Here is a 27296-nt window from a genome sequence, read left to right as displayed (position 1 = left end):
TATATGTTCATTCCTATACAAATCAAAATATACGAGGACAATTTAAAATCTGTATCTTTTTGAATGACATATATTTTTCCGCCACAAATAGTTTTATTTAACAACATAAAATTCTTTCAACTCATTGCAATTGATACAGCGTTCTTCCAATTATTTTATTCCTTAGATATAATAGATATTCTTAAGACCCCCAAATTAATCAAGATAATTAAATTGTTTCAATGATGACACTCTTGTTTTCCAGATCAGGAAATAGACAGTAATAGCAAGGAGATAAAACTGGTGAATATGCTAAATAAGGAAGCAGTTCGTGTGTTTCTTCGTCAATATGCCCGAAAGCTTTCAGTATTGATGTTCTTGATCTTCCGGTTTGGAAATAGGCAATAATCGCAGGGAGATAAATCTGGAAACTACATGGTGAAAAATTATGATGGGATGCCAGTTCATAGCCCCATTTACGACTCTTTTTGCTTTAAATCAATAACAAATCTGTCCAGAAGCTCTCAATAAAATCGCTGTTGATCGTTTTGCCATTTTCAAGAAAAACAATATGCATGACACTCACTAACCCATTATTTGGACTGTTTTTTGGTCTCTAGTGTCTTGTAATATATCCATGTTTCTAGACGGTGGAGATATTCAAGTAAAATGTGATGTATCCATTCAATTTAGATGCCTACAGTATCAGCCAGCTGATGTATCTTCAATTATCCAATCGTCAAATATCACCCCATAGAATGTGCCGACAATTTCTTGGTTTGACGACCTTTTTTTTATTTGATCATTCGGCATTATTTGTTTCCATAGTATTACGAGTTCCCATGGTATTTATCAAACTTTTCTTTGGCTTCTGTCATAGCGTTTTCAAGGAAAAAATAATTCTTAAACAGTTTTTCCCATTATTGTTGGAGTGCTAGGTATTGTCGCCAGTCAATGGCTAGTCAGTGTCGCCAGTAAGTAACAGTAACAGCAGAATCACAGACTGATGATAACTAAGCTCTGGGAACTGCGTGAGTGAAGAAGTGTAAGATGTGAGAACGGAACTATAGATTGTTCTGACTAGGAGACCAGTTTTGTAATAAATACATTTAAAAACAAAATTAAACACACTTAATTATTTTTAGACGGAGGGGGGTGATATGAACAAGCTTACCTTTGTTTTGGCTTGGGAGACTCGCTCTCATTCTCTGGGGACGAGTTGGGACCCCTTTCCGCCCGTCTCTTCGGCGACGTCCTCTCCTGTCGTTCCTCTTTGACGTCCAGTTTCCTCCTGAAGCTCCTCCGATGCTCTCTCTGCCTTTGATTGTGCAATTTGCTGTCGCTCATAACTCCTCCAGCATCAGCCGGCTTCGGTTTGCTGTACAGCTTACTGTCGCTCTCTATATCCAAATGATCACAGTTCTGTGCCGCCTGTTTATAGCTGTCCCGCCGCTTGGCGTCGCTCTGTAGCTGTTCCAGCTGTTCCTCCATTAGTTTCTCTACGGTTTTCTCTTCGGGAGGTAGTAGTGGCTCCACCTCCATGGGAATGGGTATGTTGTCGAAGGTGAATTTGGTCTCCTGCTTCATCACAACGGCTTTTGGTGTTCCCTCATCTACGTGAATAGGAATTATGTCATCAATATTAACATAATGTTCAAGGTAAATTTTGCACTAACCTTTAGACGAACCTAGATCGAACGTGAACTTGGTCTCGTGTTTGCAAGTTGGCGGCGTTTGTTGCTTGGCTGTGGCAGGAGTCTTGGGCGTTACCGGTATGGGTTGCAGGATGGAATTACAACGGGCGTCCATGATGTTCTCCGATGAGAAGTAGTCTATTTGTTCAGCGTTGTCCAGACTACCTTCGGTGAGTTCGCCGTCGGTAGCCGTGACGGTGGTGACGATGGTGTTTGAGCTATCGGTTGATGTGTTGATGGTCGTTTCGGACGCTGTACTAGATCCCATTATGATTACCTTTGGTACGGATTGGTTCTGTGAAGGAGAAAGTCGAGGTTTAGTTTTTTCATCTGCAGCGTGTCTAAAAAACGTAAGGTTTTGATTAAATATAAGATACAGCTAGATTTAATATAATGGTGGTAATTGAATCAGTTTATATGACCCTCTTGGTTCTGCTTATCGCTTTTGAGTTGATTAGCTACCTGAAAAGCTTTAATTCGGTAGCACCCCATCAACCCCATCATGCACTGGGATCAATCATCCGCGAATTGATTGCAAATTTGAGAAGCAGGTGTCGTTGACCAATTTATCCAATGTTTTTCATGTCTTCCTAGCACCTCACATATATTTTTTTGCAAATATAAATAAAAATAAACCTTTAACAATTATCTTATACGACTAAAAACGGTCAGTTATGATCTTCAGGGAAACATTACAAAAGTGCAGCTATTGTTTCAGTTTTCAGCATAGTTCTGCGTAAAACCTTACCTTTCGAACGAGGTGACAAAACTATAGCACAGTTAGTTTAAAATATCGCTCTCTTCGACAACATTTCATATAGGTTTTTCACATAATCTTGATCTAGCTTCTTTCGTTCAGCTTTTTTGATAGTATTTTTTAATTGTTCAATATTGTTAAGTAGTGGCTCCTTTTTTGTAGAATTCAACAAATTACAGCGGTCATATTGTGTTTGATTCTGGTACTGACAATGGTGTTTGGTAAGGTTAAGGATTTTGTTGTTTGTAGTTTATTTGTTTTCTTACTGTTCATAATTTAATTATAACTAGTAGACAGGAAAGGAAAAATAGTCGATTTTTCAATATTGTCAAGAAAGTTATAATAACACTTTTAATCTGAACATACATTTGAGAATATTCTATCCTGTACTAATTCCTTCCTCAATTCTACACCAAATGCATTATGTTTTAGACATTCTGTGACACTCAGTCTGTCATGTAAGCATCATCAAAATCACAGCGGAGGTATTCCACAACATTAGAATTGAATAAGAAGCATTGAAGTTTGGCTCTTTTGAAGATTTTGGAAAGATTATTGTGAAAAATCAACTAAATCCTCATTTTTTAAGGTTGGGGGTTCCAATTTCAGTATATTTTTACCGGCCACTTCTAAATTTGTATAAAATCGATCAGAAATTCATGAATTTATCAAAGGATCGGACGTAAGAGCTATTGAAATCTATGAATTAGAACCCGATATAAATTAAGCAGTGACAATTTGGAAATATTAGATTTATTGACTCATAAAGTTTTATATAATATTCAGAATGCAAATAGATTGTGTAGCAAGAATAAAAGTTGGACTGATACAAAGCATTAAAGTGACGCTACAAGTGTTGAAGCAATTAATACAGCATGTGTGTTATTATATAAGCCACAATCTTAGTTTTTAGATATCTACCATACTTTAAAGAAAGAATATATTATGTTAATCATAACGAATGAAGGACAATGTGAAATGTTAAAAGAATATAACTATGATTATATATGTGTAGATTCTACACGCATATTTCATTCATATGAATTTGAAGGTAATTTGCAATGATTGATTGCTAGGCAATGAAGGTATTTTTAGTGCCCTGCAAAATATGTTATACATTTTTAAAGATAAATGGGTACTTATATTTTTATATATTGATAAAAACTTTATATTTCTTACTTTACGTATTGCATTATTTTACTTTTTTCCTTTTAAGATTAAATATGTTTATAGAAGATTAAATAATTGATACATAATATAAACTTGAAATAATAAAAAGTAAACTTAGTTCGATTTAGTTAAAAAAATTGAAGTTCAAGTGAGATTTTAGGTTATAGAGTTATTTATGTTGCATATTATATTATAGGAGATAAAATATGTAAAATATCGTATGTAATTCAAGATAATTTATTGTATTTATATTTATACTATTTGCTAGTCAATTTCTAAATCATCTAGCACAATAGCAATCCAACCACTTAATATTTTTGTTCATTATAACGAGAAGCTAAGTTTCCTGATATCCAGTGACTGACACATGACAGTTTACCCAATAAGTTGAATGAAACTTGCTCCCATATCTCCAATTTCAGCAGTCATTATTGCAGTCTAGAACTATACCTTCAGTGTGTCTGCAAGACAATTGAAATAAAGTACTCTGAAGTCATAAACCAGCAATAACCTTGACATGTCGACAAAACAGATATCCTGTCAATCCCAGGGGCCTGACCGCTTTCCTTTTAATAGCTGCGACATTGAATTCTCGTCGGAGTTTTATAATATTATATATTATATTTTACTTTAATAAAATATTTCATTATTAATATTTAACAATGTTTTATTTTAATACTGTGGCACTGTATATCTGTTTGTTGGTTAGAAAATCTTAGAATAATCCATTATATCGTTGCAAAATCAGCTATTACTAATTTTTTATAGACCTATCTATGGCGTAACGTTACGATTAGATTCCCATTTTAGTCTGCGAGCTTATATAATGATATTTGCATGTTAATGGTTCTGTTAGCACTACCTTAATGGCATCCCACCCTCTATTAGGGGGCCTTTTAATCAAATTGGCTATCGGAAAAACTGCAAATAGCTTCATAGAGCAATATTTGGTAAAGCTTTGTCGAAACAAAGGATGAATTCACGCAATAGGCCGCACGTATTTCGTTATAGGCACAAAGATATCGAATTATGTACCCTATTTAATCAGGTTTTTTGTTACTAGGTAATGGTTCGGTAGAAAACTTGTTCTAAGAATGAATAATTGATTAAAAGTATCGATCAGTTGTTAATTAGTGTTAGTATTATGGTAAAAGTAAGAAAAATTGGTGTAATATATTTTAATCGAAATATCTGTCTTCGACATGGATTTACCGTGTTGGAATAATGATGCTTATCTGGCAACGATTTATTCGTTTTCGTATCTTTTCACCATTTCGAAGCCGTGTACTGGCCAAGCCATGCTCAATTGATATGAACAAGTGGTCATCAGAAAGCGATATGTCTGGGAAATACCAGAGTAGGTGCGGTAGAAATCCACAACTCATAACTTTGGCAACTTATGACCGAACGTGATCATGTTTGAGGATGATTGCCCTTCATTTTGTTCAATTACAGTTGATAAACATCTGCAGATGGATTAATTTGGTTCAAGCACCTCGTAATATATTATATCTTGCTGATTGCACCATATACACTACAAGACTTTGTTACAATAAGTTTGTGTGAATATTTTGTTTCGGTGGCGATATGGATGAATTTTTGGCATTAATAATTATCGTGGTGGATCAACATTTCATTTACTGTTCCAGTGTGCCATCGAAAACTCTTTATTCTTCACTTGGCAAGCAATGAATAGGCGATGTGGAAATAATTCGAGATAAATAACATAGTCAATCACCTTGCGGTAGCCATTTTTACTCCATTTGAGTCTTTTTTAGTCGCTTATAAATGTTATGAAACGGTTCATTCATCAACTATCACACTGCCTAAAATGGCTTTGGGATTAATTGTCCTCAAACTTTTTTGGTTCTTCTTGTTACTGACATTAAGATCAGCCTTTTAAATAGTTGAAATGAAAACTGACAAGGGAAATATGACAGAATACCATTATCATTGGTTTCTAAAACCGTTTTATGTGCTTCCACATCAGATTTGATTGATCAGAATTGATTTGTGTTCATTCAGAAGGTCATTACCCGTTTTTTTCTTCCAGACAATTTATGGATACCGTCCCGAAAAACAACAAGCAAATCTTATGATCACAGAGAGAAAAAACCTAATACCAATACACCAGTTTGGGTTTATTAACAAGCATTCAACAATCGACCAGGTCCACAGAATAAAAGATGTTATTGAAAAAGCCTACGAAAGTAAAAAAGTATGCTCAGCTATATTCTTAGATGTATCACAAGCCTTTGATAAGGTTTGGCATGAAGGCCTTGTTCATAAACTACAGTAAATGCTACCAAAACAACACAGTGAACTATTAAAATCGTACATTACAATCAGAATTTTTAGAGCCAAACAAGAATAAGCTTAATCTACAATAAAAGAAGCTAAAGCAGGTGTATCACAGGGAAGTGTACTGGGACCAATGCTTTATCTACTCTACACTTGTGATATACCACAAATGGAGAATATTACGATGGCTACATTTGCTGATGATACTGTGATTATTGCTGTTATAGAAAATAGTGAAGAAGAATATTGGACACAAACTTAATGAAAGTCAATTAATTAATGAAAGTAAATTTGTGCATGTGCAGTTCACAGCATAAACAGATCGTACAAGCGCCAATAACATTAAATAATACTATCATTCCATATAGCAAGAACGCTAGATATCTCGGAATGAATTTTGATGCAACACTTCGCTGGAAGGAACATATAAAGAAGAAAAGAAGATAAGTGGAATTGAAATATAGGAAATTGTACTGGCTAATTGGAATAAAATCATAATTATCAGTACATAATAAATTGTTATTATATAAGCAAATACATAAACCTATATGGACATACGGAGTTCAATTATGGGGATGTCCTGCAAATAGTAACATAAATAAAATACAAATTTTTCAGAACAAAGTCCTGGGAGGTATTGTGGGCGCACTCAAGTACTATAGGACTGATTACCTACATCGAGACCTTCAGATACCCACAGTCAGTCAAAAAAACAAGAGAAATGCAAGAAGGCATTAGAAAAGAATACATTCTAACGAGAATATTGAAGCATTGCAGCTTTTGGATACCACCAGAACAGGGCACAGACTCAAAAGGATCAAGCCATCTGATCTTGTGTAGCGTTGAGTAGTGAGGTGCATATAATTAAAAATTCAGCAGTGACATGTATAAACATTACTTCACCAGAGACTGAGATAGGGCCGATGGGCTCTCCTAGTTATATACCTAGATTTAAGTTATCATAAAGACAAAATGGTAGGTTAGACAGAAACGACTAGTAACAATGTAATAATTAAATAATAAAAACATACAACAAATACAAAACAGAGACAATAAAGATAATTTGCAAGCATCTTCACCTGAAAAAAAATCAAAACAAGCTAGACCCTGCTTTTGTTTGCCGCATTTCAGATAAACACTAAAATTATTCCCGAAGAATTCCAACGACCACTTATTTACGTGCATTCTTGGAATCTCGTCTTTATAATTCGCGACTATTTTAAGCGGCAGCGTAAAAAACTACATAAACCACGGAGTATAGCACGGACGGTACGAAGAACCGCTTCAGGAATAGCCCTGGATTTTCTCTCCTGCGGAGAACGAACGCCCACCTAACGAACAAGCGACGCAGGTTTACACGAATGTTGTTTGTTATGCGACCGTTCGACGTGTTGCATTTTATCGGCAATATTCACGACGTCGCCGATTGTTTCGGTCAATAATTGCACTGGAGGCAGATTAACAGGCAGGGAATTTAACGGGCGGTATGCAAATGCATGTGGGTTTAATAACTGAAACATAGATACTGGCGATAATGAAGCAGAGCTTAATGGAAGCTCCCTATGCAAATTGTTCTTGGGTAATTCGATTCGGCTTTATCTCCATTTCAACCGTAATACGTCTTTGTTGATTGTTAAATGCAATGTACGAGTTTGTTCGATAAGTTTTGCTGTACGTATATTCATTTATTTTTATCAGTCTCAGGAATAGTCAGAAGAACCCAAATCTGCCGAAAAATTTTGGTGCTGTCTAACAAATCATACTTTTTGCGATGAATATATATATAATCTATATGATATTTCACATCCATATACACATTTTTAATTAAATTGTGAATTATGCACATATCGACTATTTCATTAGTATATCAATTGAAGTTTATGATAAAATTAGTGATATTAAGGTATAGTGGTTAAGTTTAGACGTTCTAATCAACACTTAACAACGCTGATTTTTCTGATGTTAATGGAATGTTTTTCTCGTCTTCTTGTTGTTCTAAGTTGTTGGAAGTGTTAACATAAACTTTTTTGTTGTTTAAGAAATATTTTCTGTCAAGGCCAACCAGATTCTCAGTTCTCCTTCATATCCCAATTATTGATATGGTTTTTTATGATTTGAACATGATGACTTTGTCGAAAATGACCAAATATGATCGAAGGCAATGAAAGGTTAGACTTATTTGATGAAAACCCCTCCAAATTATCAAAAAATTTTAAGACAGTGTAGCAGTTTATTAATGAAAATTGCATATGGCTAAATATTATACACTAGAACTTCGAATTTCAAAAAAAGCAGTAGTTGGAAAGCTGTACATCCATTAATTAATTTTTATAAGTAACAGAATGATTGAACGGTGGTAGAAGTTCCTATACCAGCTCAAGATTATCAAAAAATATTTACAACAACATTTTTGATGACTTTTTAATGACGGGAACCACGAAAAAAATTGGTGTTTTTCATTAAATCAGCTTCCGTAACAGGTTAATGTTTTACGACGAATAAGTTCCCGTGGGAAACGTCCAGAACAGTTTAAAAATATGGCCATTAATCATTCGAGAACAATGATTGATCCGTAAACAGCGTTTAAAAAAATGCCGGATAAAAACGGGGCAAAGTCGGCGGCGGTGGCGGAGTTCGTTACGTCGAAATTGCGTCGGGTTTTCCGACGCGGACACATCCGTTCGGGATAACTGGCGCTTTGACAGGCCGAGACCATTATTTATGTAGTCCGCCGCATAATCGATAATTTTGCGAGATGTATCAGATTAATTTCCAACTCTGCGTTATTCGCGAGCAGAAATATGAAAATCTTCCTAGGAAGATTAATGGATGACAAGCGCGGAATTATCGTGCACCACCTCTCGTACTTTAATCAACAGCCCGAGATACTCCAGCTGGTTCTGGTGAGGGTCTGACACCCTAATATTTGTTGAAGATATTTTGGCGCATTCACCACATTCCTAATTAAATTGTGAATTATTCGCAGTTCGACTATTTGTTTTCTCTCCTGGTGCGATTAAAACGGCGAGTTTGAAGCGGATTTGTTAATTTTAAATGTATTTATCAACAACCCACATTGTTAATTAAGTTTATTAAAAAATATATTTTTACCTTTTCGGGATTTATTATCGGTTTATCTCTAATATTTTGTAACTACATATTTATAGACCAATATTATAGTACAAACTGAGTTAGTGCTAGTAATATTTATTGATCCTCTAATGGTTATTGAAAAATATTTGGCGCCTTCGCCATATTCCTAATTAAGTTGTGAATAATTCACAGTTAGACTGTGTGTGTCGCCACCCGATTGATATTTGCGATTAGAACGGTGAGTTTAAAGTGGATTTCTTAATTTTAGATGTATAAATCAACAACCTGCATTGCTAATTAAGTTTATTAAAAAAGATATTTTTACCTTTTCGGGATTTATTATTGGTTTATCACTAACACTTTGTAACTACATATTTAAAGCCCAATAGTACAGTACAAGCTGAGTTAGTTTTAGTAATCTTTATGGATTCTGTAATGTTTGTTGAAAAATATTTGGCGCCTTCGCCATATTCCTAATTAAGTTCTGAATAATTCACAGTTAGACTGTTTGCGTAGCCTCCCGGTTGATATTTGCGATTAGAACGGTGAGGTTGAAGCGGATTTGTTAATTTTAAATGTATTTATCAACAACCTACATTGCTAATTAAGTTTATTAAAAATATGTTTTTACCTTTTCGGGATTTATTATTGGTTTATCACTAACACTTTGTAACTACATATTTAAAGCCCAATAGTACAGTACAAGCTGAGTTAGTTTTAATAATCTTTATGGATTCTGTAATGTTTGTTGAACAACGTTTGGCGCCTTCGCCATATTCCTAATTAAGTTGTGAATAATTCACAGTTAGACTGTGTGTGTCGCCACCCGATTGATATTTGCGATTAGAACGGTGAGTTTAAAGTGGATTTCTTAATTTTAGATGTATAAATCAACAACCTGCATTGCTAACTAAGTTTATTAAAAAAGATATTTTTACCTTTTCGGGATTTATTATTGGTTTATCACTAACACTTTGTAACTACATATTTAAAGCCCAATAGTACAGTACAAACTGAGTTAGTTTTAGTAATCTTTATGGATTCTGTAATGTTTGCCGCCTTCGCCATATTCCTAATTAAGTTCTGAATAATTCACAGTTAGACTGTTTGTGTAGCCTCCCGGTTGATATTTGCGATTAGAACGGTGAGTTTAAAGCGGATTTGTTAATTTTAGATGTATTAATGAACAACCTACATTGCTAAATAAGTTTATTAAAAAAGATATTTTTATCTTTTCGGGATTTATTATTGGTTTATTACTAACACTTTGTAACTACATATTTAAAGCCCAATAGTACAGTACAAACTGAGTTAGTTTTAGTAATCTTTATGGTTTCTGTAATGTTTGTTGAAAAATATTTTTCGCCTTCGCCATATTCCTAATTAAGTTGTGAATAATTCACAGTTAGACTGTGTGTGTCGCCACCCGATTGATATTTGCGATTAGAACGGTGAGTTTAAAGTGGATTTCTTAATTTTAGATGTATTAATCAACAACCTAAATTGCTAAATAAGTTTATTAAAAAAGATATTTTTACCTTTTCGGGATTTATTATTAGTTTATCACTAACACTTTGTAACTACATATTTAAAGCCCAATAGTACAGTACAAACTGAGTTAGTTTTAGTAATCTTTATGGATTCTGTAATGTTTGTTGAAAAATGTTTGGCACGTTCGCCATATTCCTAATTAAGTTCTGAATAATTCACAGTTAGACTGTTTGTGTAGCCTTCCGGTTGATATTCGCGATTAGAACGGTGAGTTTAAAGCGGATTTGTTAATTTTAGATGTATTAATCAACAACCTACATTGCTAATTAAGTTTATTAAAAATATATTTTCACCTTTTCGGGATTTATTATTCGTTTATCTCTAATATTTTGTAACTACATATTTAAAGCCCAATAGTACAGTACAGACTGAGTTAGTTTTAGTAATCTTTATAGATTCTGTAATGTTTGTTGGAAAATGTTTGTCGTCTTCGCCATATTCCTAATTAAGTTGTGAATAATTCACAGTTAGACTGTTTGTGTAGCCTCCCGGTTGATATTTGCGATTAGAGCGGTGAGTTTAAAGGAGAGGATTTGTTAATTTTAAATATCCTAATCATAACTAAAGATGCTAGGTTTATTAAAAAATATGTTTTCGCTTTTTGTCACTTGTCGTTATTAATTTAAGAAGGATTTATTGAAAATGTGAAACAAATACCCAATAGTATCTATAATTTAACGAAACAGAGTTAGTTCGACTTGTATCTACTTATTTGTAGTACTTGATAAAATATATCGGCGCATTCACCATATTCCAAATTAAAATAGGAATTGTTCGCCGACCGACTTTTTGTTTATTATCTCCATAAATATTTTGCGATTAAAGTGGTGGGTTTACAATAGATTTACTAATTTGAAATATCCTTACGAAGAACTAACAATGCTGCTTAAGTTGATTAAAAATACAAGTTTTTCATTTTGAAATTTGTTTGTATTAGTTTAGAGCGAACACGTGGAAGGTGTGTATAAAACGTGGGATATCGTGCTGAGATTTTGAGAAGATTGAATTAGTTCTAGTGATCCTTTTATCCTTAGTTAAAAAGACACGACACCTTCACCATATTCCTAATTAAATTGTAAAATATTGGGATAAAAACTAATTATTTAGTTTGTATATTGATATTTCTGATCAAAGCACTGAACCTGAAGTAGATTGTTTAATTTTAAAACACTAATCAGTAACTATACTTATTTAGTTCATTGAAATATTTTTTTTCTGGGATTTGTATTTGCTAGTGCAATGGAGCAATTATAAATAAACGAAGCTAGTTTTAATGATACACAGAGTTCGAAATATTTGTTCAAAATATTTTAGGGTCTCCGCCATATGCCTATATTAAATTAATTTAATATTTGTTCCATCGGTTCGTATATGATTAAGCGGACATCTCGTAACAGATTGATTAATCTTAAAGTGTGATAAACAATGATACTGTGAGAATTTATACTCTTAGTGGATTTTCTATTATCGCTTTTCTATTGTTCTAAGCTGTTCAGATATTTTTAAGATTATTGATTAATTGTGCAATACTTTTAATAATCTGAAATATTGCATCACATTTTGTAATATTTATTAATAAATTAGGTTATTTGATAATAGTTGTTTCACGTTGTTCTTGTCTCTGAAAAAGTTATTTATAAGTATCGAATTTTAAACAGTTCGGGATTTTTAAGCTGGTCCCATCAAAATTTGAATACCGTAATATTTATATTTGCACCTTCACTATATTTTTAACTAAATTATTAAAAATAATATAACAGGAAGTCTGTTATTATATTTTATTGAAAATATATAAAATAACGTAACGTCTGTTATGCATTAAGCCGGCAAATGATTACTTTTTATCAAGGTTGGATATATGATTTATGTTTACGACTGAAGCTGCGTGTTACAGATGTTATGATTAATTTTAAACGTCTGAGCGCTATGCCGTTAACGATAAATAGATAAATGGTCTCTGGTTTATCTTAAGTGTATAATTATGTTATGGAGTATGGCAGATTTTCGCCAACCTGTTTTCCGCTCCAAAAATTTCCGTCGTGTTTATTTAGAATAAATTAGTGTAAAATTGTCTAGAATTGGATAACCATTAATCCTAGGCTTATATATATATATATATATATATATATATATATATATATGTATAGAATATTTTTTTGGTTTTTATATTGAACTATTCTGATGTTAAATGGTTTCAATCTATTGTGAACGCTGCTGTTATTTTCTATTTTTTAGTAAAATGAATACATGTACAAAAACAAACTTTGGCTATGTAAACAAGTTAAAACTTTGGATCTACCTGATGTTAAATGCCATATAGTATTAAAGTATTATACAGAAAAATAGATTTCTTAAAACTACGTAGGTTTTTCTATAAAGACGCATCGATGTAGAAATGGAACTAAACAAGCTCTGTATGTGTTATTGTCGAAGTATATTTTTTATTGGAAAATATAATAGGTTCACGCTAACACGGACCCGAATTGTTAAATTTTCAATGACTCTACCGAAGAGATAGAGTCAATTTTGAGCGAATAAGAGAGGTTAGTTTGTCTTTAAGGGTATGTGTTAATTGATCAAATCGCTTTTTCAGAATAATCATAAACGTGAATTGGTTAGTATGAAGCAATGAAGGGGTTTTGAAGCTGTTTCGTTTGAATTTCGTCCGGTTTTAAACTGAGTACTTAGCAATAGTGCTTTGATTTATTTTGGCGATTAAAGGGGTGACTTTGAATGGGATTCATTAATCTTAAACGTATTAATGAACGTTACAACGCTAATTAAAAATATTGAAAAAAAATATGTTTTTACGACTTTGTTATTATTAAGCCTAGATTAAAGTATGCGATTAAACCACTAGAGTGCTTATATGTTGACCAAACTAAGTTATTTTTAATTATTTATATTGGCTCCGTAATATTTGTTGAAATTATTTAGGCGCATTCGCCATATTTCTAATTAAATTATGAATTATTCGTAGATTGATTATTTGTTAAGTCTCTCGGTTGATATTGGAGATCGTGATTGACGTTAGGACACCCTAATTGTTTGTTTAGAATGACCATAAGTTCGAATTAGTTAGTTTGAAGGACGTACCGTTACTTGCTGTTGTTGTTTTGAAGCTGTCTTGGTGGCATTTCGTCCTGTTTTGAAGTGAAGACGTCGCAAGGCGGAAGCGGCGGTAGCGATGAGGTCGTCAGGAGGTCGGGGAGACTTAGGTGGGCCCGACTGCGAATTAACTGTCATCTTGGAGCGCGGGCTGGAGGGGTAATGATTGTTGGAGGAGGTCAAAGGGGGGGTGCTGCCGCCGGCGATGCCTTCGTCGTCGACCTGAAACCACAATAGAAATAATTAGCTATATATGTTAATTTTTTAACCCTTTCACAACTGTTTCTCCTTTTAATTTACCTAGTGAGTATGAGAAAATAATCAGAATACGTGTAAGCACCTGATATTTACTAAAAATGATTATATTGCTTTCAAAACAGTATTGTTATTATTCTCTGTAGACTGAAAACCATTATCTCGAAGTGGTAGTAGGTTTTTGATCAGTTTTTGTCCAGTTTTGAACCAGGACGTTCAATTAGTAATCGTTTATTGTGATCTCTACTGATTCTGTAATAGTTGTTGAATATATTTCGGCGCATTCACCATATTCGTAATTCAATTCGCATATCGCCGAATTATTTTGTTGTCAGTTGATTTTACGATTAAAGAGGTTCCATTGAATAGGACTGATTAATTTTTAACGTATTAATGAACAATTAATAACACTGATTAAGATCAGTGAAAAAATGGTTTTCATTTCTTTGCGGCATTTTAACTAATTTGTGATGAATCTAAAGTATAAAATAGGGGCTTAACAATACTAGAATTTTTAATTTGGAGTTAGTTCTAGTGATCCGTAATATTTGTTAATTTTTGGCGCATTCACCATATTCCTAATTAAATTTTCAATTATTCGCAGATCAGCTCGATGTAGATGTTTGCGATTAAAGCAGAGAACTTGAAATGATCTTATTCATTTTATTAATATTAATGAACAACTAACAAGGCTGATTAAGTTAATAGAAAAATATATTATTTTAACTTATTAGTTTATGATGAATCAATTGAAAGCATCAAACTAATGCACAATTGGGCCTATTTTTTGAATAAATTGTGTTGGAACTCGTGATTTCTATTATTTTCATATTAATTTTTGTTATAATGTTTACGCCTTCGCCATATTTCTAATTAAACTGAGAACCATTTTCCTGACGGTGTGTTAATATTATATCTTGGTTGATCTTGGTTGTTTGATGTGACATTCTTGTGACCCCATTGAATTAGGTGTACAACCAACACTTTTACACTATAAAATATAACAGAGAAAGAGATAAGAGAGAGTGAGAGAGATAAATGATAGATTGAAACGAAAATACGTAAGATATAAAGATGATGACCCAGTAACCCTGGGTCTGATGAGAACGATCCGAATGGGGAATACGAGGGGGGAGAAAAAGCCCAACAGAACGGTTATTTCGTGAAATTAGCGCGCCCAAGATGGAAAAAGACCGCCAGAGTCGTATAAATAGCGTTTAATCGTGAGTTGTAGTTGGCGAGCGGGGAGAGTCTTAATGGCTTATTCGGGCGCAAACTTGAACAGTTGTTTCGTTTTCCATTTCGGGCGCAATCAGCGGAATAAGATTTGTTGGTTTAGTTTGCGCCTTTATTGTTTTAGAGGAAGCGGGCACCATTGTTTCGAGTCGGACTTTGAAATTTTCCGCCCGCTTTTATTTCAAAGGATGTTTGCCCGTCGGGACTGTTAAATGAGGAATAATTACCATTAAATAATCGATAGTTGCGGAAATAGAACGACAGACACACAGGAGGACGGTCTTCGGACCTACAAGCACAGCTAAAATAGAGAAAATAATGTGCTAAAAGCCGCAAAGACGTTTGATTTGTTCACTTCATTACTGAGTCGCATTTGGCTTTTATTTTTGGTACTATTTTCTGAGTAATTTGGAGAATTGCCGTGCCTCAACAATTATATTAAACAATCAAATAAAGTGAGATTTTTGTTCATAATTTTTTATGGCTAATTCTGTAGATCAAGAAGAGATAAGAGATTATTAAACATTTTTGATTCTCCTTAGGCAAGAGTGTAAAATCCGACAAGGATAAAGACCTCTGTAATTCCAGTTAGGATAAGATTAGATGTCTTCAGACTTAATGTCGAGGACCATGGTTCGGAATCCACGTATTTGGAAGTAATTTGGATGCACCCAGATAGTTACTTAAAGGAACGACTACTTTAATCGAGACCTTCGGATGCAAAACTTTTATTTTATTAGGAGTATTCAGTATTGAGTAAGGACTAAATAGTCTTCCTAGATAAGTGCCTAGTTTTACGTTACTGTAGAGACAAATTGTAAGTTAGTCAGCAATAACTGGTAATTATGTATTTATAAATAAAAGGAAGAAGGTACTATGTCTGGCGAATACGCTGGGTGTAGCAAAACTTTCTATTTGGGTGATAACAGTTTAGTCTTCACAACCCTTGCAGACTTTCCTGGACTTAACATACTGGTTACTTTTTGTGCTTGGGATTATCGTACGAGTTATTATAGTAAGAGAGATTATAGAATATTATTATATAAGAGAGATTATAGTAAGAGATTATCGTAAACCGTTAATTTATGAACTGTTAAGCTGGGTAAAAGGGTTTTACTAGCTTCGGTAGCAGATTTCTTCAAGTCAAACAACAAAGGAATGAATGTGGAATGAGTTCCATCTATATACTTCTACATATTTGAATGACTCAATAAAACTAAATGGAAAACTAGAATTTTCTGTAGATAAATGTTAAGACCACCGAATTTAATTGTTATGTCTAGTTTTTAACCAATAGATATCGTTGATCAAAATACCTGAAAATACCTTATTATAAATCTTTTATGTTTTGTTGATCAATATCAAGTACATTTTTGTTGTGCGTCATACAGACATCACAAGAAAATTCAACGAAAACTCAAATATCCTCTGCAAATCGCCAAATATCGGTTATTCTAAGATTTCGGTTTTCCACGGCCACGTGTCGCTTTATGCGGTCAATATTTATAATCGTTGCTACGCTACCGTGAAAATCCACCAAGAGTTGTCTAAAAAAGACGGCAGAGGTAGCTTATAACGCGTCGAAATTGACTTTGTTGGTGCGAAAAGGGGGAAATTCTAATTTGCGACCCATTTTCGTTGGATAATTTACACAAAGGGGTGATTACGTGGACGTTTTATGCTTCTGTAGTCATCTGGATCAAAGCAGAGCGATATTGAATTTGAACCGGCGTTGCACCAACGTCATCGCTCGGTTTATTATGGATAAATGAACCGAACATTCATTTGCAAGTAATTTTATCATACACCTTTCCCCTTTTCGCTTTTTTCTCAAAGTTCAACCTGAATGAAGACGTCAAACGAGGATCAAATGATACTCTTTCGAAATAGACTGTAAATTAATTTTGACCTGTCAAGGTTTCGTTATAAAAATATATTTATAATTAATTTTCAAAGTATTTTTCATCTCTAGCTACTAATTATCGTCACATTTTCTGGTAGTATTTGAACTTTGCTACTGTGAATATACATTTAGATATGTTATAGTTGTTATAGTTTGTTAGTAAGTTATGTTTATTATGTTGGTGGAACCTTAATTACCATCTATATCAAATTTTAATATTACAATATCAGTAGTAAAATGGGATAATTCAATCGTGCAGCAAAGAAAGTGAGTTCTTCAATATTTAGCATGATAAAAAAACATTTATAAAAATTATTATATTATAAAAATTTTAATCTGAACAATACTTTTCCAATGAGTAATATTATGTAATTTTATATTACTAAAAACTAAAGATTTTCGTATTTAAAGGTTTTTTCTAGGTTCCGTCAACTTGTTTGCATTAACATTAAAGTGTAGACTAGCACTGTACTCTGCTTTTTCACCCCAATCAAAAGGTTTAGTCCTCTTGAGTCGTCTTGTCCGATTCGTGTCGCAAAGAAATTAAACTACCTCAGCATTGATATGGTGAAGAATATTTTATTTGTTGTTAATGTTTGCAAATTTATTGCAGTTTCCTCGTGGCTTTTACCTAAAGTCATTATGTCAGTGTCAATAGCTTAAGTGACTATTGTATCATGTTACGACTTAATACCTGGCAGTATTTTTTTTATTATTTAATTATTACATTGTTACTGTTCGTTTCCCTTTAACCTACAATTTGTCTTTATGATAACTTAAATCTAGGTATCAAATTAGGAGGACCCATCAGTCCTATCTCAGTCTCTGATGAATTAATATTTATATAGGTCACTGCTGTATTTTTTATTATTTGTACCTCACTACACAACACTACACAAGATCAGATGGTTTGATTCTTTTGAGTCTGTGTCCTGATCTGGTGGTATCCAAAAGCTGCAATATTTCAATATTCTCATGAGAATGGACTCTTTCCTCATATCCCATTGCAATTCTTTTGATTTCTTGACTGACTGGGGTATCTGAAGTTCTCGATGTAGGAAATCAGTCCTACAGTATTTGGGTGCGCCTACAATACCTCTCAGGGCTTTGTTCTGAAAAATTTGTATTTTATTTATGTTGCTCTTTGCAGAACATCCCCATAATTGAACTCCGTATGTCCATATAGGTTTCAAAATTTCCTTATACAATAGCAATTTAGTATGTACTGATAATTGCGATTTTCTTCCAATTAGCCAGTACATTTTCCTATATTTCAAGATGGCAGTATATGACACTGATTTTGATTATATTAATTATCGATTGATAAAGTATTAAATATTAAACCAAATAGGTGTATTTTTTGCTAAAGCATGTTTAAAGAAGTCAGAGAATGTATGGAGAATGATGGAAATCCTTTTTGTCTTTTATCGTTGTTTATTATTTGGATAAGATTAATAGATTTTAAAAATCAACTTGGGCTTCCATCTTATCTCACATCGATCGGTAGTTTTAAATTAAGGTGTGTCAGTGTATAGTATCGTTTCTCAGCTTTTATCAGTTCATAAACGTACTTGAAAACATTAAAATGGGAAGATATACACCACCCCTTGCATTTTTCCAGACCTTGCTCCTTCTTATTACTATTGGTTCCGACATATGAGTCATGACCTGTATGAGTAGCGCTTCCAGTCCTCAAAATAGACATCACTGTTGCGATGTGGAATACTTAAATTGCCTTAAAGTTGGGAAAAAGCGATTATCGATGAATAATACTATGAATAAAATACGTTGTACCGATTTATCACAATAAATCTGTTTTTTTTTTCAGTGAATCCCTGAAAAAACGGCATATTTCCACGAAAATAGTACGTTAATAAACAAATAATTCTTAGTTAAAAAAAAGCTGAATATACGTAAGATTGTATTGCTACTATTAAATGTCGTCTGACTTTTATTTGGCCATACTATTTCGATATTTTTGTTGTACTGTGTATCAGAAGGTTATCTTCCAACCCAAACTGAATTATTTTCAAACATATCAATGCCAAGTATAATCGTTTTTAATTTTGTCATATTACACTGTTATGATAAAATAACGAGAGGTTTCGGCTTGCTTATAATTACGAAATAGTTACCTATCGTTCACGCAGTAGTATTTGCGAGCTCGCGGAGACAAGAGGCTTATTTACGTTAATGTGTTATCTCTTTTAAGATGTCCGACGTGTTGGTGAACATCGAGGAAGGAAAACTTCGAGGTATCACGGGGAAAAACCACGTTGGAGAAACTATTTACGAGTTTCATGGTATACCTTATGCCAAACCTCCCGTTAATGAGCTAAGATTCAGGGTATTTATTTTGTAGTTTGATATTTTTTGATTATTTTCCTTGAATCGTGGTACTGATATTCCCTTTCTCAGCCTCCCGTCCTCGCGGAGCCTTGGGAAGGCATCAAAGATGCTACAAAACCTGGTGAACCCTCTGTAGCTCTGGATCTAATCACGCTCGAACAGATAGGATCGGAAGATTGTCTCTCTTTAAACGTCTATACTAAAAACGTGAGGATGCCGTAGTTGTGAGGGCCTTAGAATACTTATGTAGTTTAATGTGTTCTAGTTACCCGGTGAAGGGAGTGAGAAAAAACCTGTTATGGTTTTTATTCATGGTGGTGCATTAGTTGTGGGCTCATCCAGGCGACAGTCTTATGGTCCGGAACTATTGTTATTGGAGGACGTTGTTTTGGTAACACTTAACTACCGGTTGGGTCTTTTGGGTGAGTCTAACAAATAATTGAAGATAAGTTTTGACGGAATGACGTGAATACGTTCAGGCTTCCTCAGTGTTGATGATCCATCTCTGGGTGCCACGGGCAACGCCGGACTGAAAGACCAAAGCATGGCACTGCGTTGGGTACAGAGGAACATCAAGTACTTCAACGGGGATCCGAATAACGTTACCCTTTTCGGGGAAAGCGCTGGGTCTGGCTCGGTTCACGCCCATATCCTTTCCCCCATGTCCAAGGGCTTGTTCCACAAAGCCATCCTGCAAAGCGGATGTTGTCTGAACTCTTGGTTCTGGGGAAGAAAGAACAACGCTAGGGAGATCGTTGAAGCGATGGGGCTTCAAGCGGAAACCGAAGCGGAAGCCGTGAGGATTCTCCGAAATGCTCCAGTAAATGATATATTCAAGGCACAGAACAAATTTCGTGATGTAAGAATGAAGGTCCAATTTTCTGCATTAGTTTAATTACCGCATGTCTTAACAGGTCCTTTTTGAGTGTTTGGTTCCCCTGGAACGAAGACCGTTCTCTGCTGTCATTGAGGTACCGAATCCCGAAGCGTTTTTGTCGGAAAATCCGGTAGATATTATTAAAAAAGGAACCTACAATCATGTACCTATTATTTTTGGCTATAACGACAAAGAAGGCTTGCTCATAGAGCTTGAAGTGCTTGCTAGGAATAATATTGATTCAGCGGCACGTAAACTTGATCTGAAATGTCTTATTCCATTTGAATCGGATGTGGATAATGATGAAGATATTCTTCAAATAACTCGCCAACTTCAACCGATATATTCATCAGATTCAAACAGTCGACAATACGATGTAAGTACCCTTATCGTTGATTATCCCTGGAGTTTTTTGTTTGTGTTTTGTGTTACAGGAGTATACTGATGGTAACTTCATGATAGGCATTCTGGAGTCGACCAGGCTTCACAAACTGACAACGACAGCTCCAATATACCTCTACAGAGGTTCCATCTCCACCGAGTTGAATTTTTTGAAGCGTATGATGAACAAAATCGACGAACCAGGTCGGAATTCATCTTTAAAAGACTCTCGTTTTATTTTACTTGTTTTTTCCCAGGCTGTGGACACGGTGACGAATTGGGTTATCTATTTCGTACAGAACTGAGTCCAGTTATCGAACCAAATAGTTTAGAAGAACAATCGATGAAGAATTTCGTTACGTTGTGGACGAATTTCGCCAGGTTTGGTGACCCGACACCTGACGAACGATTGTCGATCATATGGCATCCGGTCGATGATGCGGACAATTTAAAACTACTGAATATCGATAGAATATTGGAGTATAGGGAGGTTCCCGAAAAGGAAAGGTTTACAGTGTGGAGGAAAATATTGGAAAAATGGCCACTTGTGAAATATCATTAATTATTGTATTCATTTTACCCTAAAATGTTATTTGTATTTTCGAATTGTTTTCAATTTTAATTGTTTTTTTATGCAACAAATCATCCAGTATATTGTTATTTTATAAAATCGTGTTGTTTTATTTAATCAATAATTATTCCAATTATTATATAATATAATATTAACTAATAATATGATGCTGGGTCACTATTTGCTTTTAAGTTTTAAAGTAGCTGCACTTTTTCGCGGAATACTTTCGTAGAGTGTCTGAAGAGTTTCCAACTATTCTTGTACCAAAACATCAACCAATTGCTTCAACGATGTTGGAGATCAAAACACTTTAACAAGTTTTAGACAACAAAATAAAGTTGAAACCTATGGTGGTAATGATGATCATTTTAAACTAGACAAAAGGAAATTTAATGTTAAATTGGCCTAGAATTTGTAATCTTTGAGATACAGGTAAAACCATGGATATGAATCATGAGCAAAGATATGATATGGAAAATGTGTCACATTTTTTCACCTCCCGAGTAATGATAAAACTTTAATGCATGTGTGTTTTGCAGTGAAATTGTAACTTTTGAGATATGTGAGATAAAATGTTGAAAAAAATATAATAAAACTAAATGCCGTATAAAAATAATTACACTATCGATTCAGGTTAAAATTCCTTATAACACATATAATTTTTACTACTCTGTGATTATTTGAACGATAATGACAATAAAAAAACTTGAACTTAGCAAAAAATACACAATTATTATGATTATATAACATACATGGGAAAAGTGCTATATTTTTTTGTCGCTCGGATAACCATAAAACTTGTAAAATATATGTATTTTGATGCCAAACAAATAAAAATTCATTTTAAACTGCTCTAGAATCCGCAATTTTAAGATAAGATAAACTGTAACCTAATCCCTTTTTCAAAATAGATACTTCGTTGTATAACTTAAAAACCAAACGTTGAACAAAACTTGTTATACCAAAACCCAAATTCAGGGTAAAATTCTCTATAATATATGTGATTTTCACCACTAGATATCGTTGATATATTGATATGATCACATATAACTTGAACATCTTTTATTTTCAAAAAAATGAGGAACTGAAAGACCTATATGTTTATTACTGCAATTATATCACAAATCTTCGAGTTATCTTGTTTCAATTTTTTTAATAATCACAATAATATTTCGGGACTTTTGCTGCGTCATGCGCTAAATTAACTAAATAACAAGCTACAGCAGAACTGAAAAGTAACAGCCATAAGCTGTTAAGCCAATGCCAACCGTGATGACCTTACTATCAAGATTTTGCCTTGATAAATTTGATCCATCATACAAAAGGTGTACGTTTTAAGTTATCTTTGATCATTTTGTTTGCCACGAATTCAGTGTTATATTATATTCGCGACCATAGGTTGGTTCTAGTGAGTTTCTGTTAACTTGTAGCTGTTTTAAAATGTCTAGCGTTTTTGTGACCATTAAGGAGGGAAAACTTCGTGGAACAACAGGGCAAAATCATGCTGGTGAGCCTATTTATGAGTTTCATGGTATACCTTATGCAAAACCGCCAGTAAATGAGTTGAGATTCAGGGTATTTAGTTCATATTTTTTGAGTTTTTATTTTATATTACTGCTCGTACATCTGGTTTAGCCCCCGGTACCAGTGGACCCTTGGGAGGGCACCAAAGATGCTACTGAACCCGGAATTGCATCTGTATCGCCGAACATAGTTACTTTCGCACAGGAAGGATCAGAAGATTGTCTAGTTTTAAATGTCTATACTAAAAATGTGATGCTGATGAGATTATTTTAATACCTTATATATTATAGTTGAATATGTTTTAGTTACCTGGTGAGAGTACTGAGAAAAAACCTGTTATGGCTTATATTCATGGTGGTGGTTTAGTTTTGGGATCTTCAAGCCGTAAGTCATATGGTCCAGAATATTTATTGTTGGAGGACATTGTTTTGGTAACACTAAATTATCGACTGGGCCTTTTAGGTGAGTTTAATGTCGTGCTTAGCAGGTGTGAGTTGTGTTGTATTATACAGTAATTTTTTCTATACACTAAGGTTTCTTCAGTGTTGATGATCCATCGCTGGGTGCCACTGGCAACGCCGGACTGAAAGACCAAAGCATGGCACTACGTTGGATACAGAGGAACATTAAGTACTTCAACGGAGATCCGAATAACGTCACCATCTTCGGGGAGAGCTCTGGTTCTGGGTCGGTTCACGCCCACATCCTTTCCCCCATGTCCAAGGGCTTGTTCCACAAAGCCATCCTGCAAAGCGGGTGTTGTCTGAACTCGTGGTTCTGGGGAAGAAAGAACAACGCCAGGGAGATCGTTGAAGCGATGGGGCTTCAGGCGAAAACCGAATCGGAGGCCGTGAGTATTCTCCGAGCTGCCCAAGTGGATGATATATTCATGGCGCAACAAAAAATTCGTGACGTGAGTATGAGGGTTTAAATTCTCACGTTAATTTTATTACTCTGCATTTTAACAGATTTTGTTTGATTGTTTGATTCCTCTGGAACGAAGGCCGTTCTCTGCTGTGGTGGAAGCACCCAATCCTGAAGCGTTTTTGTCGGAAAATCCGGTGGATATTATTAAAAAAGGAACCTACAATCATGTACCTATTATCATTGGATATAATGACAAAGAGGGTATGATCAATGACTTTGGGGTGTTAGTTCGGCAAGCTGTCGATTCGGCACAATTTGACCTGAAATGGCTCATTCCATTTGAATCAGACGTGACTAATGAGGCCGATATCCTTGAAATAACTCGCCAACTTCAACCTTTATATTTATCAGGTTCAAACAGTCGACATCACGATGTAAGTTCGTTTATCGTTGATTTCCCACAGAGCTCATAACTTCATAATTTCCTTGCAGGAGTATACTGATAGCAACTTTATGATAGGCATTCTGGAGTCAGCCAGGCTTCATAAAATCACAACAACAACTCCAATATACATCTACAGAGTTTCCATTTCCACCGAGTTAAATTTTCTCAAACGTATGATGAAGAATCTTCATGAGCCAGGTAGGAGGTTGCCTCTACGATATTCTCATTTCACTTTTATTAATTGTTCTTAAAGGATGCGCTCATGCTGATGAACTGGGTTATCTCTTCGGACGAGAGAAGGCTCCTGTTATCGCGCCAGATAGTTTAGAAGAACGCGCGATGAGGAATTTCGTCACGTTATGGACGAATTTCGCCAGATTTGGTAATCCAACACCCGACGACCGATTGTCGATCATATGGCATCCGGTCGATGATGCGGACAATTTAAAATTGTTAAATATCGACGCAGAATTGGAGTTCAAAGAAATTCCCGAAAGGAAAAGGTTTGCAGTTTGGAGGACAATACTCGAAAAATGGCCACACGTGAAATATCATTAAACATTCACGACTTAATCAGTAAATATTTGTATATCAGTCTAAAGAAACAATGTAGTATATTTACATATATAAGTGTGATAACAACTTAATAATATAATACCTATATGAATAAACCGAGTATAACAAACTTAACGAGAACGGCATCACTGATTCTTAACAATATCTTAGAGATTATAGCATACATAAAGTGTTTATTGTTATACGTTCTTTGTTATATGACTGCATTGTTTAGTTTCAACAGCCATATATAAAAGACCGTTATTATGCAATATAATATTTGAATCTGAATGGTTCTAGCCTAGTTAGTTACTTAATTAATTTTCTCACCATACAAGACAGTATCAGTACGTTTCAGTTTAATAGAGATGAATATTCCAATCGATTCCAAGTAATAGATTAAACATGGGTCCACCACTTCATAGCTGAGACAAGGGTGCTGTCAAGTATCCAACTAAAAGGGGAGAAAGTTGGGATAAAATCTTATCCAACTAAAAGGGAAAAAGTGCTTCCTTAAATGCTCTATTTTTTAGATTTATATAATAATTTTTTTATATGAAAAAAGATACTAAATACATGTGTTAACAACGATGTTGAAACTATATTTTTATATATTTTTTAAAATTCTATAAAATTAAGAAATATTTTAATTTAAATCTTTAAAAAATCCTCTTAGTTGCCAACTAGTGTTTATCTGTATTAGACGTATTCCTTAACGTGGGTTCCGAACTGCTGTCCAACTTAGAGGACATACCAGAAGACATCCGGTTTTACCCAGATTGGTTACTGGCGTAACTGGGATGATTTTACACTGTTGTTATGAATAATCACAAACATTAATTCACAACATAAACACTTTCGTTTAGATGAAAATATATAAAAAAATATAAAATTATCATTTTGAAAATGAGTAATGGCTTGTTTCCTAATGGCTCGTGTTAAAATGAAATACTATTAGTTGAGGTAATGTGAAAAAGTGAGGGCAATTTATTATTAAATTAATAATTTAAATTTTGTTTAAGAAGCTCTTGATTTTTGGCGATTTATGACAATTAAAATTTTATTGATATCAAAATTAAGTGTGTCAAGAAGTCAAAATTTAGTATTGAAAAAATCATCATTTGAGATTATTCATATTAAGCAGTTTTATTAAGTTTTAACGGTAATTATAGATCATTAATTTTAAAAATATATTATAAAACTGGCGAACAATTTTATCAAAAAATAAACGCCGCGAATATTTTTAATTGCGTTTCTATTCTATTAAAATGTTAATTTGCTAGGCATTGCAAATATTTAAAGTAAATAATACAATTTCATAATTAATTGGTACAGACGTCTCGGACGTGATGGAAGAAATTCAAAATATGCTGAGATTATTACTACAAAACAAAATATTATTAACATTATTAGCTTAATGAATTTTGAATAATGCTGAATACCTTTTCAACTGTAGTATTAAAACTTTAATTTCTCAGGAATTGTAAATATTTAAAGTAAACTATGCAAAGAATTGATAGGAAGGAATATAAAAATGAATTATTTTAGCATAGTATTTTAGAACTAAAAAAAAAAACAAATGTGGTTCGATGACATTTGGAACCCCCATCGGTTATTTGAAACGTATTAATAGCATTTATATTTTCTGAGAAAATTGATATAACAATGAGAAACTAAAAAACTTCATTCATTATATTCTATTTATTATTTTCTATTTATTATCCTCTATTCTTCATGCTCTACTTATTTACTTGTTTATCCATTTATTGTTATCTATTTGATTCTACTTTATTTTACCATTTCTTCGCATCTACCTGAATTCCCCATATTTCTTAAATTATGATAAACAATAGATAACATTTTAATATTTTTATGCAACTATAAATATAAATTATAACTATTTTGTGTAGTCTTATGTGTAGTTATGATTTATGGATAACTTGAACCACACATAAACGTCACCGAAAGTGGTTTGTGCTGGCTTTTGGTGGCAGCGTATCTAGCGCGTGGCCTTTGGTTTTCTGCTTTGTATGCATGGCACGTTCATCATAGTTAGAGCTAGAGAAGTGAGTGCACAATAGCAACAGAGTATGGCTTATTTATTTATCTGAGCTTTAGGCTTAATCCTAGCGAGGCGTGTGTTAGTGTTAGTGTTAGGACATAAGCTGGTAGGTCGTGCGTTACATTCCCTTCTTATGTTGTTTGTTGGTTATATGTTGTAATTATGGTTTATCGACAAAGTGAAGCATACATAAATGCCACCTAAGGTGATTCCTACCGGCTCGTGGTCACAGCAGATCTAGCGTGTTTATCTCTGGCTCTGGCTGGGGAAAACCCTTCTATGCATTGCATTTTCATCATAGCTGGATTTTGGAGAAGTGAGTGCACAATTCCAACAGCGTTACGTATTTATTTATTTATTTATGAACATTGATATACTTATTTATATATTAAATATATTAGGTTTGCCCAAGCAAGTAGTACTAACACTAATAACATGGTACATCTCTGGAGTGTTTGCTTCGCTTGATCTCATTGCATATCCATTATTGTAACAATGTTAGGATATAAGCTGGTACGTTCTGTGTAACGTTCCCTATCAATGCCATCCATTATCAGTACATACACTTATTTATCGATACCATTATTTATCAGTGTTATGAGCCGTCAGCATAATTAA

General features: G+C 33.9%; 3 protein-coding genes across 4 annotated transcripts in view; 2 read left to right on the top strand and 1 right to left on the bottom strand.

Annotated features, from left to right (window-relative positions):
- Positions 1 to 21324, top strand: part of LOC143200772 (esterase E4) — a 29179-nt gene extending 7855 nt beyond the window's left edge. For both annotated transcript variants that reach the window (XM_076411395.1, XM_076411394.1), the window contains exons 2-8: positions 19260 to 19394; positions 19466 to 19603; positions 19662 to 19818; positions 19876 to 20255; positions 20311 to 20649; positions 20708 to 20858; positions 20912 to 21324. In XM_076411395.1, coding sequence (XP_076267510.1) covers positions 19260 to 19394; positions 19466 to 19603; positions 19662 to 19818; positions 19876 to 20255; positions 20311 to 20649; positions 20708 to 20858; positions 20912 to 21216 — 1605 coding nt within the window. In that variant the 3' untranslated portion in view covers positions 21217 to 21324. The remainder of the gene's footprint in view (positions 1 to 19259; positions 19395 to 19465; positions 19604 to 19661; positions 19819 to 19875; positions 20256 to 20310; positions 20650 to 20707; positions 20859 to 20911) is intronic.
- LOC143200771 (uncharacterized) overlaps positions 1 to 27296 on the bottom strand; it is a 183759-nt gene that overhangs the window by 119983 nt on the left and 36480 nt on the right. Inside the window, exons 3-5 of the mRNA XM_076411393.1 lie at positions 13642 to 13875; positions 1656 to 1968; positions 1154 to 1592 (exon numbers count right to left, since the gene is read on the bottom strand). Coding sequence (XP_076267508.1) covers positions 1154 to 1592; positions 1656 to 1968; positions 13642 to 13791 — 902 coding nt within the window. The 5' untranslated portion in view covers positions 13792 to 13875. The remainder of the gene's footprint in view (positions 1 to 1153; positions 1593 to 1655; positions 1969 to 13641; positions 13876 to 27296) is intronic.
- On the top strand, positions 22569 to 25863 carry LOC143200774 (esterase E4). Its single transcript, XM_076411396.1, has 7 exons — positions 22569 to 22800; positions 22861 to 22998; positions 23055 to 23211; positions 23283 to 23662; positions 23718 to 24050; positions 24109 to 24259; positions 24315 to 25863. The coding sequence occupies exons 1-7, from the start codon at positions 22666 to 22668 to the stop codon at positions 24617 to 24619; spliced, it is 1599 nt and encodes a 532-aa protein (XP_076267511.1). The 5' UTR covers positions 22569 to 22665; the 3' UTR covers positions 24620 to 25863.

Source organism: Rhynchophorus ferrugineus, unplaced genomic scaffold (genome assembly GCF_030347505.1).
Source record: "Rhynchophorus ferrugineus isolate W39M unplaced genomic scaffold, kcgeb_rfMv2 rfM8, whole genome shotgun sequence".
Lineage (NCBI taxonomy): Eukaryota > Metazoa > Arthropoda > Insecta > Coleoptera > Curculionidae > Rhynchophorus > Rhynchophorus ferrugineus.
This window is presented reverse-complemented; position numbering and strand designations above follow the sequence as displayed.